Consider the following 17,735-nt stretch of genomic DNA (forward strand, 5'->3'; position numbering starts at 1 on the left):
CCGTGCCTCTGTGTGAGAGCAGCCCTGGGACCTGTGGGAGGGAAGGGGAGCTGCCCCGGTACAGTTGGAATTCCCGCAGCTCCGGCTCCCTGAGTTACGCCCTGCTGCTTCTTGGGAGTAGGCCTGGAAGCTGGGAGACTGGACTTTAGTTGAGGCTCTGCCACTGATTTTGTGGCCCTGGACAGTTCCTCTTGCTCATAATTCACCATCCTCAGCTGCAGAACAGGGTGGGAGTGGAACAGATGTTCAGCCTCCGGCAGAGGCCCGTGGCTCCCTGGGCTACCAGGAGGCCAGCTTTGGGAAGTCTAACAGAGCCGAGTTCCCTTTACCCATCTCTAGGGCAGTGCCCATCACTCGTATGCCTTTTGGGGAGCGGTGGCTTCTCTCTGGACTCTGATCTAGGAGTTACAAGGCCTGTCTCTCCTTACACGATAGGACTTTTCCTGAAAAAAATGTTAGAAAATTGCTGTGTGGTTGGAAATCAAATGTAAAGGTCATCCACGTGTCAAATGTTGGTCTGGCTACTGAAGGCAGAGTCTTGACTCACTGGTCCACGTGCCAAAGGAGGGAGATGGAGAGTCTCTTACTACAATTCTAGTGTCTTAAGGTTCCTTTCTTTTTCTTTTTTATTTTTTTAGAGATTTATTTTATTTATTTGAAAGAGTTACAGAAAGAGGTAGAGACAGAGAGAAAGGTCTTCCTTCTGCTGGTTCACTCCCCAGATGGCCGCAACCGCCAGAGCTGTGCTGATCTGAAGCCAGGAGCCAGGAGATTCTTCAGTTCTCCCTCGTGGGTGCAGGGGCCCAAGGACTTGGGTCATTTTCCACTGCTTTCCCAGGCCATAGCAGAGAGCTGGATCAGAAGTAGAGCAGCCGGGACTAGAACCAGCACCCATATGGGATGCTGGCACTTCAGGCCAGGGCGTTAACCCACTGCTCCACAGCGCCGGCCCCTTTCTTTTCTTTTTAAGGCGGGGTGGCAGAGAGAGAAGGAGACACATGCATACACACACACAGATTGAGAGAGAGAGAGAGAGAATCTTCACCTGCTGGTTCGCTACCCAAATGGCTGCAACAGTTGGGGCTGGGTCAGACTGAAGCCAGGAGCCAGAAATTCCATCTGGGTCTTCCAGATGGGTAGGCAGGGATCCAGGTACTTGGACCATTTGCTGCTGCTTTCGTTGGAGCCTGAGCAGAAGAGCTGGATCAGAAGCAGAGCAGCCAGGACTTGAACCAAAGTTCCCATATGGGATGCTGGCATCTCAGGTGGTGGCTTAACCTGGTATGCTGCAATGCCAGCTCCTTGTGGCACAATTGACGAGGTCACCAGGAGCTACGGACAGATTCTCAGGTTCATGAGAGAGTGGATTTTCTAGATAATACATGGGAAACGCCACAGCTGTGATTTCTAATCCTGGCTGTTACCCTGTAATGTTTCTGTCCCTGTGGTTTCATTGCTTCATCCCCAAAAATGGGGATATTAAAAAGCGAAAGAGGTGATGTCAAGGTTGCATACGTTTCCAGGCACAGCGCCTGTGTCTTGCTGTTTTAATACTATGCCGACGTAGTGCTTTATGGTGTGTGGGGAGCAAACCGGACTAGACTGAGTTACTGGAATTAAGACTTATTCTATGCATCTGCTCTCCCACAATATGGCGCTGGGAGAGAAGTAAACAGCTTCCGCACAGCTGCCTCCAGTTCAACCAATAAACTGTAGGACTTGCTACTGATTGGAGGAGAGCAGCGTACTCGGCGTGTGGGCAGCCGAGTTAGGATTGGCGGAGGAGGACTATAAAGGAGGAGAGAGACGGCATGCACCAGGAACATCTAGCTGAAGGAACACCCGTGCAGCCCCCGAGACGAGCCGGCCGGCGGTGTGCCGCTCCCCTGTGGAAGTGGGGAATGCGGCCAGGGGGAACTGCCCTTCCACGGAGGTGGAAGGGATAGTAGCCAACCCGGGAAGAACCAGCAGCAAACCCGGGGAGGGCCGAGCAGACGAAAGAACAGCGCAGGGTCCTGTGTCGTTCCTCCATGAAGAGGGGGAGCGACAATGGTGTACGGACATCACTTCAATCACTTCATGCGGTTCTCATGATGGTCCCGTGAAGTGGGATGGAAAAATAAATTATTTATTTCCATATGATATGATTTTTGTACTCCATGTTACAAAAAGGATTTTGGAGGGGCATGGAACTGGACAAAGTAAACAAGATCAGAGCAAACGGGGTAGAGAAACCCTAGCAGCTAACACTTGTTGGGAATCTGCTTCAGGCCTGGGACAATTCCAAGAGCTCTTAAATGTAGAAGTCATTGTGACAACCCTCTCGTGTTGTCATCATCCCCATTTTTACCAAAGGGAAGACACAGGCTCCGTGGTTAAAGAAGTCGTTGACAGTCCACTGGCAGAGCACTTGCGTTTAACCACTGTACCAGAACCTCAGTGAAGAGATAAATAAATAACAATAGCTTCCATCAAGGACCTGAGTTGTTATCACTGCTTTGCAGGTGCGGAAAGGGGGAGGAAGAATGGTTCAAAGCCAGAGCACACCTGGAATCTCCATTTCTGTCTCTCAGTGCTGTACTGCTGTCTCATGTGGCATCTTCCTTAAAATGAAAAACCTGTGTCTTTCAGAACCTGGCAGTTGGTTCCGGAGCTGTTGGATCTTTGCAGCTGACCTACATCTCGAAGGTACTGTTGGCCTGGAGCTCTGGGGATTCATGTTAAGTAGGTTTAGGATCTAAACAAGGGCAAGTGTCAAGTCTTTTGGGCCTGAGCACTTGGGGAGTCGCGTGGACCTTAGTTTGCGCCTCCTCCCCAGATGTGGCCTGTGGAAGAGTCGCTGCTGGCTGGGATGGGGGTGTGGGCGGTTAGCAGATTCTCAGAGGGTGGGCAAGTCAGGAGGTGTAGGTGGTGGTTGAGCTGGGGGTCAGGGTGGGACATGACCCTTCTGTGTGATTGGGAGAAAAAGCACACCGAAGACAACCACTCCGAACTGTGAAGGGTGCAGGCAAAGAGGGACAGCTGGGAGAGAGCTGGACTTGGCTGGAATGTCGTCGTCAGCCACCTGGGGGGAAGGCTGAGGGTGCCCGGCTGTGCCAGGAGAGCCTTCAGGTCTGGTAACTGCTGCAGGGTCCCGTGCTGAGCCCGAGAGGGGGAGGGGCTGCTGATGACGCCATCACTGCTGAGTTCAGCTCCTTTGGGCGGCCCCTCCTGGGGCAGGCACCACAGCTGACCCGTGATGCAGCAGCGATCAAAAGGCTGGGGGATTTAGAGCCTCCCCAGAAAGAGGAACTCTTTGTACAGAGAGGAGAGCCAGGTGGCACCCAGCCAGCACCCAGGCTCCGGAAGTCCTGTGCTCTGCGTGCCTGGCGCTCACATCAGGCCTGGGGTGGGGGTGTGAGTGGGGCTTCTGCTTCCTTGCATGCCCCCTTCCCTAGCCTCAGGCTTGAGACCTGGGTGGGGAGGCCCTGGGGGGCCCAGGGAACAGCAGGCCAGCTTGGGCTGCAGGGGGTGCACAGCCTAGCACAAAGGCAGGAGGTGCTGGAGGTGTCTGCTCAGATTAGAGAGGGGCGATGCTGACCTCAGGGGAGGGGGAAGGGTCTTTTAAAGTACAGCTTTTCGAGCACAGCTGTGGGCAATTTGCGCCTGCCTTGTGGTCAGAAATGAGGCTGCCGGGCCTGCCAGCCAGGCCGAGGCCTGCACCCTCCTCCCTCTCCCCCCCCCCCCACTCCTCCCCTCCCTGCTGAGCTCATGAACTCCTTTGTCCAGGAGGTTCAGAGACATAGCACTGAGAGTTGGGGAAGCAGAGAACCGCTTCATCCGTGAAAACCGAAACTCTCTCCTGTGTTGAGAGGGTTTGGAGGGGAAGAGTGAAGGCAGTTTCCTGCTGAATCATGATTTATATAAATGCAGCCCAGAGGAGGATTTTTTTTTTTAACAACTCTCAGCTCTGGCAGCTACCACATTTCCAGGAGGATGGAGCTGCCTTCTAGCCCTTCCCCAGGGAGAGGCAGGCAGAACCCACAGCTGCCTCTGGGTCCGGTTACACAGACTCTCAGGAAACCTTTAACTCCTGCCTGACCCAAAGCCAGATGCAGGGGTTTCCCAGAAAATGTTCAGCTAAGTGCCGGGGTCCAATGTGGCCTTCCAGGTTCCTTCCTGTTAACCCTTGGGTAACCCTCCTGAGGGGAGCGACTGCCACGGGGTCAGATGGTCCTGCTGATGTCCAGGGCCGCACCTCTGCAGCTGTGTCCCGAGGCCAGTGCTGGGGACATGGGAATGGGCATGAGGTCCTTTTGGGAGGCTGGGAGATGGAAGTGCTGGCTCTGATGCTGGCCAGGGGTCCCTGGCAACAGCACCGACACTGGAGCACCACCCAAGATGGCCCTTTCTGTTCCCCTCCAGCCATCGCTGCACAGCTGGGCCACCGCGCCACCCCTACCCTGGGTCCCATTAGTTACCTGTCAGGAGGAACTTCAGGAATAATGGTTCTTAACTGGTTTTGGTGGTGGTGGGGTGAAGTGGGGGCGGGGCATGAGTTCTTTTGAGTCTGATGAGAAGTGGGGGGACTCATTTTCTAAGTGAGTGTGGGTTTGTGTGTCTACACCCCACAGTCTAGAATTTCAGGGGCCCAGGAGACCACCAGCTTGTAACCCCCACATCATTATGTGTCAGTGGCCTGTTCTCCACACCTCTTCATGGGGCACAGTCACCCCAGACCCTGAGGCACAACTGCACCACACCAGGGGCTCCCAGACCTACACACTGGCTGCAGCTCCTCCTGCCAAGAGGGGACTTTCGGCCAAGGGCAGAGGGGTGGGGTGGGCCCTTGAGGGCGGCCTGCTGCTGACAGCCTGCTGTTCCTGTGGTCAGAGTTTGATCTGATAAGACCCAGTGCCTGAGTCTGTTGAGCTGTGGAGCAGCCCTACCTGGGTCAGCCTCCTGGTGGCCTACACCCATTCCTGTCCTCACAGCCTGATCTCCTCTGGCCATGGGGCCTGCTGTTAGTCACTGTGGTGCAGCCACACCACCGTGGCCACCCCAGTGCATGCAGGAGGCTGCAAGCGGTGTCTGCCCCCAACTGTGGCCACTCTCTTCTTCACTGTGTGGGCAGGAGGCTGTTGCAGCTTGGCATGGTCTCCTGCAGGCGGTGGGAGTGCATAGAGTGCAATCAGTACCTCCCACGGGGCAGGCTGTCACATCAGATTCTCTGTTGGGTCACAGCAACGGGTAGATGTCATTGCATTTTCCTCTTCTGCCATTCTGTAACTCTGAGAGTGGGCTGGTATTTTCACTGTGGCTTTTACCCCTTGGGAAGCTGCTCAGAGACTTGGAGGTCTTGGTACACAGCCTCCCAGGACAGAACTACAACTGATGCTATTAATTCAGCCCTGAGTTGCTTTGCCGAGCTCCTTCTGTGGAATGGTGTGAGGTGTGAGGCGAATTGTAGATGTATGTGCCTGCACGCTGAAGACATAGAAAAGCGGACTAATAACAAACCAGGCTATCTCTTTGGAAGGTTCTGCTCCCTCCACAAGCACACGGGGAGCATTCCCACAGTGTGGCCTGGCTGATGAGTTGGGGTGGAAGCAGGCCATTTGTAATCCAGGTGGGGTCAACAGCATCAGCCAGCGCTGCTCTCTGTAGTCAGTGATACCCAAGTTTCCTGAGAAAGGACACATTTTCAGCTAAACCACAGAGGGTCTAGGAGTGCTTGGCTTCTCTTGTGTCGTTCTCAATGTTTTGCTCTGATTTATTTTCATTTCCTTTGAAGGGCAGAGGGTGGGAGGGAGACGGAGACAGATGGAGAGACATCTTCCCCTCTGCTGGTTCACTCCCCAAATGCCTGCAACATTGGTCAAAAACCAGAGTGGCCAAGTATTTCTGGGGTGGTCGGGATTGTGCAGAAGCCCAGGGCCTGCCTGACCAGCAGAATCTTACAGACAAGAGGAAACCTGGCAGCATGGATGCTGAGGGATGGAAAGAGAAAGTGAGGCACTGACACATCAGCACATCACACCCAGCAGGATAAAGGCACGCAGTGTGGTTCACGTTGAAAGTGGGCACAGAAACCCAGGAAAGCCAGACAGCACGGGGGATGCAACTATTGGTTGTGGAAAGCCAGGGTCCCGCTTGTTGCCTGTGGAGTTGTGAAGACTGAAGTTGGGAGATCTGTGTAGGGTGGGTTTACCGTTGCTTAAACCATCTTAGAGCTTGTGAGCGCCATCCGACACCAAAATGCACCCATGTACCTCACGGAAAGTATTGCATTGACTGTAAAACAGTTGGAAGGATTTTCCTCATTTTACTTTCAGAAAGAATTTCCTGTAACTCATCTAACTGAGGATTGGCTCAGAACTCGGGGCAGCCATCCTGCACACACGCTCAAGGAGTCTTATCAACTAAGAAAATTTAAGCTACTGATCATTTCCAAATGCAGTGTTTTTTTTTTTTTTTCCAATTGCTTAGTTGAAAATGAAATGAAATTGGCTTAATGTGATGTCTTGTATACATTTAATAACTTTCAGTCAGGTTGCTACAATGTTATGCAGACATGTTACTGAGTATTTATCAAGCTTGGATATTGCAGGATTTTTTTTTTCCACATCTATACCTATTTTTTTCTGGCTATGAGAAGCTTGTGGGCTCCCAGTGTTTTGTTCATGTTTCCAGTGTGGCACTGCCTGTGTTAACGTGTGGGATGGATTTTTAAAGGAAATGAGATGTCAGGAGCTACAAATGGGCCCTGTATTTTATATTAAATCCTCAGGACAACCCTATGAAAACTTGACGCTATTTCTTCCATATTTGATGGGACAGGGAATAGAGGTCACACAGTGACCTGGACACCTGTGATTGACATTGTCTCCCGGGCCTGGGCTGTACTGCCTGTCTTTCTTTTGATCTTTCATAGGTGTTGCCTCAGTTCCCAGTTGAGTATATGGGGCAGTATTAACTCTGGAATCTGGGCAGGTCTTCAGGAAGAACTTAGAGCCCAGAGCTAGAACTCAGCTGTCTGACGAGCCAGTCATGATTAGACCCCAGTAACTGTGATCCCTGAAGAGACTTTAATTTTAACTCAAGATTTTTCTTAACTCCTGGCTTCTAATTTGAAGATACTTCCAAAACGTTTGTGGAAAGTGGAATTAAACGATAAGTTAATTTTGGTGCAAATTTTTTTGAAATCTGTACATAGAGGAGTTTTCAAAAGGCTTATGAAAATAAGTACTATGAAAAAGAATTTTGAAAAAAATTTCTGGACCAAAATAAAGTTACCTTTTTTATAACTTTTTTTTTATTTTTTAAGAAGATTTATTTATTTGAAAGTCAAAGTGACAGAGAGAGGGAGGTGGAGGGGTAGAGAGCATGCTTCAGTCTACTGGTTCATTCCGCAAATGGCCACAACTGCTGTGTCTCCTGTGTGGGTGGCAGGGGCCCAAGTACTTGTGCCATCATCTGCTGCTTTCCCACATGCACTAGCAGGGAGCTGGGTCAGAAATGGAGCAGCCAGGACTCAAGCTGGCATTCTGATGTAGGATGCTAGTGTCCCAAGTGGCAATTTAACCCACCATGCTACAACACTGGCCCCTAAACTTACCTTTTAATTCCACTTTCCATGGGGCTAGCATTGTGACGTAATGGGTAAAGCCACTACCTGCAATACTGGCATCCCATTTGGGTACCAGTTTAAGTCCCGGCTGTTCCACTTCTAATCCAGCTCCCTGCTAATGGCCTGGGAAAAGGCAGTGGAAGATGGCCCAAGTGTTTGGGCCCCTGCATCCACATGGGAGACTAGGATGAAGCTCCTGGCTCCTAGCTTTTTGCAGCCATTTGGAGAATGAACCAGCAGATGGAAGAGCTCTCTTTCCACTCTGTCTCTGTGTAATTATGATTTTCAAATAAATCTCTGTTTAAAAAAATTCCACTTCCCAAACTTTCCATAAACTTAAAATTGTTTTTAAACTTCTCTTTAAGAGGCAGAGAGAGGCCAGCGCTGCAGCTCACTAGGCTAATCCTCCGCCTGTGGTGCCGGCACCCCGGGTTCTAGTCCCGGTTGGGGCGCCAGGTTCTAGTCCCAGTTGCTCTTCTTCCAGGCCAGCTCTCTGCTGTGGCCCGGGAGTGCAGTGGAGGATGGCCCAAGTGCTGGCCCTGCACCCGCATGGGAGACCAGGAGGAAGCACCTGGCTCCTGGCTTTGGATCGGCACAGTGTGCTGGCAGCAACGCACCAGCGGCCACATGGGAGGTGAACCAACGGAAGGAAGACCTTTCTCTCTGTCTCTCTCTCTCTCACTATCTAACTCTGCCTGTCCAAAAAAAAAAAAAAAAAAAAAAAAGAGGCAGAGAGAGATGTAAGATGTAAGTGGAGATAGATATGAGAGAGAGAGAGAGAGAGAGAAACTCTTATTCCTTTTGTTCACTCCCCAAGTGTCTGTAATGACGTGGGTCAGGGAACTGGAAACTCAATCCGGGACTCCCACGTGGGTGATAGGAACCCAGGTGTAAATGGGCCCCTGCCTAGGTCCCATGGAGAGGGGCCTGCCTCTCTTTGGGATCCCACGTATGATGGGGGGAGGCCTGCTCCAGGGGAACTCGGCCTTCCTCAAGGCTCATCTCCTAGTCCTTGTGGGCACGTGATGGAACGTGGCTTACTACCTTTAACCCTTCAGTGTGTCTGAGCCTGAATGACGGGTGCTCACCTGTGCAGACACTCAGGAACGCACATGCAAGGGGTAGGGTGGCCAAAGCGAGCTGAAGTAAAGCAACAGGAGGCATAAAGCATTTCCTCTGGCCCGTGCCCTTCCCTTACACACATAGGTCCTCTGATTCCCTCCAGCCCACTCTGGGCACCAGGACACTGCCTACCGTGGCGGGGAGGCAGGCGGAGAAGAAAGAAGGGCAGCCGGTGAGTGCATCTAAAGGCAGTGAGTGGCAGGGAGGGAGGGAGTCATCTTTCTGAGAGCTCACCTTGTAGCCACTGCATATTCAACCTGGGGAACTGTTCCGGCAGGCGGATGTGGCCAGTGGTTGAAAACAGAGTGGAATCCTAGCAGATGCGGAAGGGGCCAGGACAGGTCTGTGAGGACTCAGTGGCTTCTAAAAGTGTTTTTTGCAGAACCATCAAGATAGTGGTTATCTCTAAGGGTGGAGATTCTGCCCAGAGGGCCACACAGGGAGCTTCTAAGAAACAGGACTGATAATACCTATTTCCTAACATAGACAATGAGTGCAGTGTTTCACTTGGTCTTTACAATGTCCTCTCATGTTTGATAATGCTTTTATATAAATTGAAACATTTCACCAAAAAAAAATTTGCAAAACTTTTGTTTTTTTTTTGCTTGATTTAGGTGAGCATAGCGACCCCAAAGCAGAAACCAAAAACTCCGTTTTGCTTTGGTAAGTACTGAGCCAGGGCCGGGTTTTCTTCATGCTGTGCAGCGACTTCCTCTTTTGTATGTGATCACGTGTGACTGCACCCTGTGGTGTGAGTGACTGGACTCACGGTGATGTTCCTGCATGTCAGCTGATTCCTCTCTTTCTCTGGGCTTGGCACAAAGACTGCTAATAACTGCAGGACGATACATGTAACATTTCAGGTTGCTGATGCCCCAGGGGGAGAAGTTTGCAGGAGCCATCCTGTTAGAGCTGAGTCCTGGTGTGCTCAGAAGAGGTGGAGACTTGCTGCAGTAATCAGTTTTCTGTTACTGTATTGAGATATCCCAGGCGGGGTAACTTCTTAAAAAGAGAGTGAGAGGTCTATTGAGCTCACAGTGTTGGGGGCTGAAAGTCCAAATAGCACGGCACAGGCTCTGGTGATGGCCCCCTGGCTGCATCGAATCATGCAGATGGCATCATGATGGGAGTACTTGGAGGGAGGGTTTATGAGTTAGAGAGAGGAAGAGAAAGAGACAGAGGTTCCGTCTGCTTGTTCACTCTCCACAACAGCCAAGGCTTTGCCATACCAAAGCCAGAAGCCAGGAGTTTTTTCTAGGTCTCTCATGTGGGTTCAAGGCCCATCCCTTGGGCCATCTTCGGCTGCCTTCCAGGTCCATTAATGGGAAGCCGGATCAGAAATAGAGCAGCTGGGACTTAAGCCAGTGCTCCAATATGGGCTGCTGGTGTCCAGTGTCTGACCTTTTTTTTTCTTTTCTTTTTTTTTTTTAAATTATTTATTTATTTGAAAGACAGAGTTACAGAGAGAGGTAGGGACAGAGAGAGAGGTCTTCCATCCTCTGGTTCACTCCCCAGATGGCTGCAATGGCCAGAGCTGAGCCTATCTGAAGTCAAGAGCCAGGAGCTTCTTCCGGGTCTCCCCCTCAGGTGCAGGGGCCCAAGGACTTGGGCCATCTTCTACTGCTTTATCAGGCCATAGCAGAGAGCTGGATGGGAAGAGGAGCAGTCAGGACTCAAACTGACACCCATATGGGATGCTGGCGCTTCAGGGCAGGGCTTTAACCTGTTGTGCCACAGTGCCAGCCCCCTTTTTTTTTCTTTTTCAAAGATTTATTTTATTTGAAAGACAGAGTTTCAGAGAGAGAGAGAGAGAGCGAGAGAGCACTCTTCCATCTGCTGGTTCACTCCCTAAATGGCCACAACAGCCAAGGCTGGGCCAGGCCCAAGCCAGGAGCCAGGAGATTCATTTGGATCTCCCATGAAGGTGCAGGGGCCAAGCAGTTGGGCTGTCTGCTGTTTTCCGAGGTGCATCAGCAGGGAGCTAGATTGGAAGTGGAGTGGTTGTGACTTGCACAGGTGCCCATATGGGATGCTAGTGTTGCAGGTAGCAGCTCAACTCATTATACCACAATGCTGGCCCCAAGGCTCCTTACCTCTTAAGATCCCACCATTGGGACATTGCCAGACTCCAGACTGGAGACCAGGCTTCCAACGCATGAACTGTTAAGGAACAGACCACATCCAAACCATAGTAAGACCTCAGTTGTTGCCAAATGAGTGACAGCATTGGGGAAGCAATAGCATAGGAAGCAGAGCCACTCTGTGGACACTTCAAGTCATTGAATCATCAGTGAATTCAGTGACTCAGTCATACAATTCTTTTTATTTTATTTTTATTATTTTTTAAAGATTTATTTGAGCCGGCGCAGCGGCTCACTAGGCTAATCCTCCGCCTTGCGGCGCCAACACACCGGGTTCTAGTCCCAGTCGGGGCGCCGGATTCTGTCCCAGTTGCCCCTCTTCCAGGCCAGCTCTCTGCTGTGGCCAGGGAAGTGCAGTGGAGGATGGCCCAAGTGCTTGGGCCCTGCACGCCATGGGAGACCAGGAGAAGCACCTGGCTCCTGGCTTCGGATCAGCGCGGTGCGCCGGCCGCAGCGCGCCGGCCGCGGCGGCCATTGGAGGGTGAACCAACGGCAAAAGGAAGACCTTTCTCTCTGTCTCTCTCTCTCACTGTCCACACTGCCTGTCAATAATAATAATAATATTTATTTGAAAGTCAGAATTACACAGAGAGAGAAGGAGAGGCAGAGAGAGAGAGGTCTTCCATATGCTGAATCACTCCCCAATTGGCCACAATGGCTGGAGCTGAGCCAGGAGTCGGGAGCTTCCACTGGGTCTTCCTATGTGGGTGCAGGGACCCAAGGGCTTGGGCCATCTTCTTCTATTGCTTTCCCAGCCCATAGCAGAAAGCTGGATCAGAAGTGGAGCAGCCAGGTCTCAAACTGCCCCTAATCTTTTTTAAAAAGATTTATTTATTTGAAAGGCAGAATGACAGGGTAGGGGGCCGAGAGGGAAAGAGAAAGAGAGAAATTTTCCATTGCTTGTTCACTCCCCAAATGTCTGCAACAGCCCAGCCTGGGCCAGGCCAGAGCTACAAGCCTAGAACTCCATCTGGGTTTCCTACATGGGTGGCAGGGACCCAAGTACTTGGGCCACTCTCCGCTGCCTCCCACAAGAAAACTGGATCAGAAGTGGAAGAGCTAGGACTCAACACTCTGATGTGGGTGGGATGTGGGCATCCCAAGCAATGGCTTAACCTGCTGCGCCACCTGCTTGCCCCAGTTGTATAATCCTTGTTTGGCTCTCCCTGTGGTCTGAGAACTGTACGAAGTGCTCTAAGCAAATGCCCCGTGGTCCTGAAGGTAAGCTTCTTGAAGGAAGGGATATCCCTCTGCCTTGTCACAGATCCTCAGCACTTATACAGTGATTCCTGGCACACAGAGGGTACTAGGTAAATATTCGTTGAGTGAATAAATGAACTCATGACTTTTATGTCTTACCTATGATATTCTTTTCCTGTTATTCAGGCTTATGCTAGGAGAATAAAATGTCCCTTTGAGCTGTCTTCTCTCTGAACTTCAGATTTGTTCAAACCTTTTTGATGTTCACTTCTCTCTCTCCCTTTCAAAGAATTATTTATTTATTTGAGTTACAAGAGAGACAGAGAGAGAGAGAGAGGGAGAGAGAGAGAATCTTCCATTTACTGGTTCACTTCCTAAATGGATGCAACAGCTGGAGCTGGACTGGGCTGAAGCCAGGAGCCAGGAGCTTCATCTGGGTCTCCACATCGGTGGCAGGGTCCCAAGCACTTGAGCCATCTTTTGCTGCTTTCTCATGCCATTAGCAGGGAGCTGAATTGGAATTTGAGCAGCCAGGACACGAAGCAACGCCCTTATGGGATGTTGGCATCGCAGGCAGCTGCTTAACCCACTACACCACAATGCCTGCCCCCTCGATCATTTCTTTCAAATATCATTGCTAAGCTCAAAAATGACCTTCAGTTTTTGTGGTCATCAGACATTAAAAAAAATTATGAACCCAGAGGAAAGAACAGGTTGAGAATGAGGCCACGATTATAGATTTGATCTCGGGCAAACTTTGTACTGTTTTCCAATCCCAGCCAGCTGTGCCAGTGGGAAGAATACATTGGGTCCAAAATCATGTGTGTATCATCACGACTGTCGATCACAGCAAAGCAGTTCATGGGGAGTCTTAGTGAGGACAGGCCGGCAACAGCCTCTCTCTCCGTGACCACAGAGCAGCACTGTAAGGCTGGTGTTAGTGCTGTCAGGTGTCCTTCCTGTAGCCACTAAATAAGTCTTACTAAATACGTGGCAGGGTGAATACTCGCCTCTGGCCTGGTGAGTTATTTTAACATCATGATCATTTTCTTGGTCTGCTTTGCGGGGTTGATCTGTCTCTGCTGCTTCGAATTTCAGCTTTGTGGAGTCTTGTGTTGCTGGTTTCTGATCTGGGATCTCCTCCCTTCTTCTCCGTGACTTTTGTAGTTATCAACGCCCTGTCTCAGAGATACTTTCTTCAAGCTAACGACCAGAAAGATCTGAAGGACTGGGTGGAAGCCCTGAACCAAGCCAGCAAGATCACTGTACGTATGGTTTCTTCTCCTTTCTGGGGGTAGTGACAGTGCCCCCTGCGGCGGGAGGGGGTGGGGATAAAGTAAGATGGTGGCAGTACTTTCGCCAGGAGCCTGGTCCTGTCCCCTACCTCTTGTACCCAAGCTGAAAGACCACAAGTTGGAACTGAGGGTGTGAGTTTGAATCACGTTCAAAGGGAAGTCTGTGGAGGGTCCCCCTTGTGGTCCTGGTAGGATTCCTGGGCAGACTTGTTTTGGGTAACCTGAGATGCTGATCCAGAACGTGGGAGCCCTGAAAATGGGTTGCTGACTCTGGGACGTAGCAGCGAAAGAGCACATGAGGAAGAAAGTCAGAACTTTAGAAATGTCACTTGACACTTAATAATGATACATATCGGCAGAGAACGACACCACTGTATGTACATGATGTGTATCGGTCATGTCTGGAACCACGGGCATAGCTCTCTCTCATCTCAGGCATTTGTCATTTCTATGTGATGGGACATTTGAAATTTGTTGTAGTAGCTACAGAAGTCAGAACTTCTTCCTGTTGTAGGATATATTTTTCTTGCTTCCAGGGGTTGCTTGGACCCCCCATGAGCCTGTGCTGGGAAAGCCATCCATCTACAAGCACCATGAGGGGAGGTCAGGTGTTTGGTGCAGTGGTCAAGATGGTCCTGCCTCTCTGCTTTCATTGTCCTTCTTCCCGGTCTGTGTGGCTTCTTTTCTTCTGATGGGGACATCAGCTCTGGACATGGGGCCCATCCTAAATCACTATGTCCTCATCTTAATTTAACTAAGTACATCTCAAAGACACTATTTTCTTTTTTTTTTTTTTTTTAAGATTTATTTATTTGAAAAGCAGAGTTAGAGAGAGATCTTCCATCTACTGGTTCATTCCCCAAATGGCCATAATGGTCAGGGCTGAAACAGGCTGGAGCCAGAAGCCTGGACCTCCATCTGGGCCTGCGAGGTGGGCGGCAGAGGTCCAAGCACTTGGGCCATCTTCTGCTGCCTTCCCAGGTGCATTGTCAGGGAGCTGGATTGAAAGTGGAGCAGCTGGGATTGGAACTGATGTTGATGTGGGATGCTGGCGTCAGAGGCGGCAGCTTCACCAGCTGTGCCACAACGCCTGTCCCGGACCCTATTTTCTTTTTTTTTTTCTTCTTCTTCTTCTTTATTTTATTTTATTATTTTTTTTTGACAGGCAAAGTGGACAGTGAGAGAGAGAGACAGAGAGAAAGGTCTTCCTTTTGCTGTTGGTTCACCCTCCAATGGCCGCCGTGGCCGGCGCACCGCACTGATCCGATGGCAGGAGCCAGGTGCTTCTCCTGGTCTCCCATGGGGTGCAGGGCCCAAGCACCTGGGCCATCCTCCACTGCACTCCCTGGCCACAGCAGAGAGCTGGCCTGGAAGAGGGGCAACCGGGACAGAATCCGGCTCCCCGACCTGGACTAGAAGCTGGTGTGCCGGCGCCGCAAGGCGGAGGATTAGCCTAGTGAGCCGCGGCGCCGGCTCCGGACCCTATTTTCAAATAAGATCACATTCTGAGTTACAGGTGGATGGGTGGGTGGGGGGGGGGGGGAAGGGAGACATTATTCAAGTTTCTGCATTTCCCAAGAAGGTGGAACATGGAACAAACTCAAACATAGCTTTTCCCACAAAACTGGATTTTTAAAAAATTTATTTTCAATTTGTATGTGTCTCATAAATACAACACCAAGTCCATTCCTTGTGGTTGTCTGGCCATGCCCAGTGGGAAGCAAGATGAGTCCATGAAGATTTCATTTTCATTGCATACCTGCCCATCGGGAATACCCCATGGTGTCCCCATGGTGGGTGGAAGAGGGAACACCTTTCTTTTTTAAAAAAAATTTTTTATTTGACAGAGAGTTAGACAGTGAGAGAGAGAGGGACAGAGAGAAAGGTCTTCCTTCCATTGGTTCATCCCCCAAATGGCCACTACAGCTGGCACTGCGCTGATCCGAAGCCAGGAGCCAGGTGCTTCTTTCTGGTCTCCCACGTGGGTGCAGGGCCCAAGCACTCGGGCCATCCTCCACTGCCTTCCCGGGCCACAGCAGAGAGCTGGACTGGAAGAGGAGCAACCGGGACTAGAACCCAGCACCCATATGGGATGCTGGCGCCACAGGCGGAGGTTTAACCAAGTGAGCCACAGCGCTGGCCCCTGAGGGAACACCTTTAAGGAGTCCCCTAGGATGTGGGCAGACGACATGAACGCCCCCGTTTTCAAGTTCTGAAGTTTAGTTACAGTTGAGCATGTCCTCTATAGGCTGCTTTAGTCTCAGGAAATAGAAACAGATTTGGGATTGAGGGTGTGAGAGCTGAGTTGTGAGCAGAGCAGCCCGGGAGGGAGGGACCAGTTGCTGTGTGTGGGCCCCCCAAGTTCCGGAGACAGCACAACCATCGAGCTTCTAGGATCCCCTTCTGACCACCGAGAACTGGAAAGAGTTGCTTCCCTCCTTCTCTGCTGGGTTCTGGAAATTGCTTGGGTGATTTAGGGGAATTTCTGTGGTCCGTGGTGTTGATAGCGCTAAATACCCCAGCCCTAAACAATTTGATTCCACAACTGCAAAACTCACAGGAAATTCGAAATGATGACTTAAGGAGGTGGTGGTATTTAGCAACGCAGGGAACAATTTTCTTCGTTTTTGTAAAAAGATTTTATTTATTTGAGAGGCAGAGTTACAGAGAGGAATAGGCAGAAACAGAGTAAGAGAGAACCTCCATGTGCTGGTTCACTCCCTAAATGGCCAAAGCCAGGACCCAGGAGCTTCATCCAGGTTTCCCACATGGGTACAGGAACCAAACACTTGGACCCATCTTCTGGCTGCTTTCCCAGGTGCATTAGCATCGAGCTGGATCAGAAGTGGAGCAGCTGAGACTTGAACCGGCGTCCATACGGGATGCTGGCACTGTATGCCAGCAGCTTCACCTGCTGCACCAAGGCACCAGCCCCCATCATTCTTCGTTTCCATGAACTTTTCCAAGTTCACCCCCTCTGTAAAATGGAGGATGTTTGCTTGAAGAGTAGAGACAATGCAGTAACGCAGCAAAGAGCTTAGTACACTGCCCGGCACTGAATGGGGGCCAGGAAATGGCGCCTGCCACCACTGTCAGTCAGCCGGAAGGAAGAGGGGCAAACACAGCTGGCCTGAGCCGGAGAGGTGGGGGCAGGGGCCATCCTTCGATCTGCCGGGCCTTCAAAAACTTCATGGGGAAGGCAGATGGTGAAATCACTATGCGTGAATTTCAACTGTGCTTCTTTCATTGAAACAAACATCTTTTAATTCCAGTTTCTGCTAAGTTTCTGTAGTGTGCTCCCAAGTGTAGACGAGGTGCTCAATCCAGGTCTCTGTTGTGGGCAGTTCTCTGGAGCTCTAAGGTTCTGTGTCCTTGGGTCTGAATGGGAAGGGTGTGCAATGGCGGCAGACTGAGCCCTGCAGTTGCTTTGCTGGCCCAGGGCGACTGTGTTGGGTTCTCGGGAGGGTGGGATTGTGAGGCCGTTTGCAACATGCTCACTGTGGGAGGCGTGGTCTAGTCGGTTCAGTTCATCACGGCTCCGGGCAATGGATGTAACTCGTCCTTGCTCCAGCCCTCTCATTTTGCAAAATGAGAGATTTCCTTACAGTTTGCGGAATCTAGTACAAATGGGTGAGGTGGCAAGCAGAAGAAATGGCAGCAGAAAGATGGATACGTGACTTTAGATGGAACACCTCGGTAGAGCAGAGAACGGTAGGGACTGGGCCAAACTAAGCCTGCGTTTCTCAGTTAACAAGGAGGGAACTGCAGCTGAGCTGTCATGTGACTATCTCAACCTTTTGGTGTAGATTGAAAAAACACATTCTTTTTTTTTATTTTTTTGACAGGCAGAGTGGACAGTGAGAGAGAGAGACAGAGAGAAAGGTCTTCCTTTTGCCGTTGGTTCACCCTCCAATGGCCGCCACGGCCGGCGCGCTGCGGCCGGCGCACCGTGCTGATCCGATGGCAGGAGCCAGGTGCTTCTCCTGGTCTCCCATGGGGTGCAGGGCCCAAGCACCTGGGCCATCCTCCACTGCACTCCCTGGCCACAGCAGAGAGCTGGCCTGGAAGAGGGGCAACCGGGACAGAATCCGGCGCCCCAACTGGGACTAGAACCCGGTGTGCCGGCGCCGCTAGGTGGAGGATTAGCCTAGTGAGCCGCGGCGCCGGCCTGAAAAAACACATTCTAAAGGACAAACAGGCATGCTTTGGGTGGAGTCTGCCTACCTGTGGGCCGCCAGTTTGGAACCCCTGGCCTGTGGCTTCCAGCTCATTGTGAAAGTTCTCTGTTGGATAGGAACAAAGAGAACTCATTCTTCCAAAAGGACTCTAAATTCTAGTGCCGTGTGTGAAGCGTTAATTAAATATTCT

The 17,735-nt window shown here is 51.0% G+C and overlaps 1 protein-coding gene across 9 annotated transcripts in view; it reads left to right on the top strand.

Moving 5' to 3' along the window:
- PLEKHA2 (pleckstrin homology domain containing A2) overlaps nt 1–17,735 on the top strand; it is an 88,601-nt gene that overhangs the window by 47,438 nt on the left and 23,428 nt on the right. For 7 of the 9 annotated variants that reach the window (XM_008273961.5, XM_089325916.1, XM_089325915.1 and 4 more), the window contains 3 exons: nt 2,632–2,688; nt 9,346–9,394; nt 13,240–13,337. In XM_008273961.5, coding sequence (XP_008272183.1) covers nt 2,632–2,688; nt 9,346–9,394; nt 13,240–13,337 — 204 coding nt within the window. Of the gene's footprint in view, nt 1–2,631; nt 2,689–9,345; nt 9,395–13,239; nt 13,342–17,735 lie in introns of those variants that run through there. The other 2 variants (XR_016229123.1, XR_016229124.1) reach the window with 2 other exon arrangements.

Source organism: Oryctolagus cuniculus, chromosome 2 (assembly GCF_051225735.1).
Source record: "Oryctolagus cuniculus isolate XC-2025 breed Fujian yellow rabbit chromosome 2, ASM5122573v1, whole genome shotgun sequence".
Taxonomy (NCBI): domain Eukaryota; kingdom Metazoa; phylum Chordata; class Mammalia; order Lagomorpha; family Leporidae; genus Oryctolagus; species Oryctolagus cuniculus.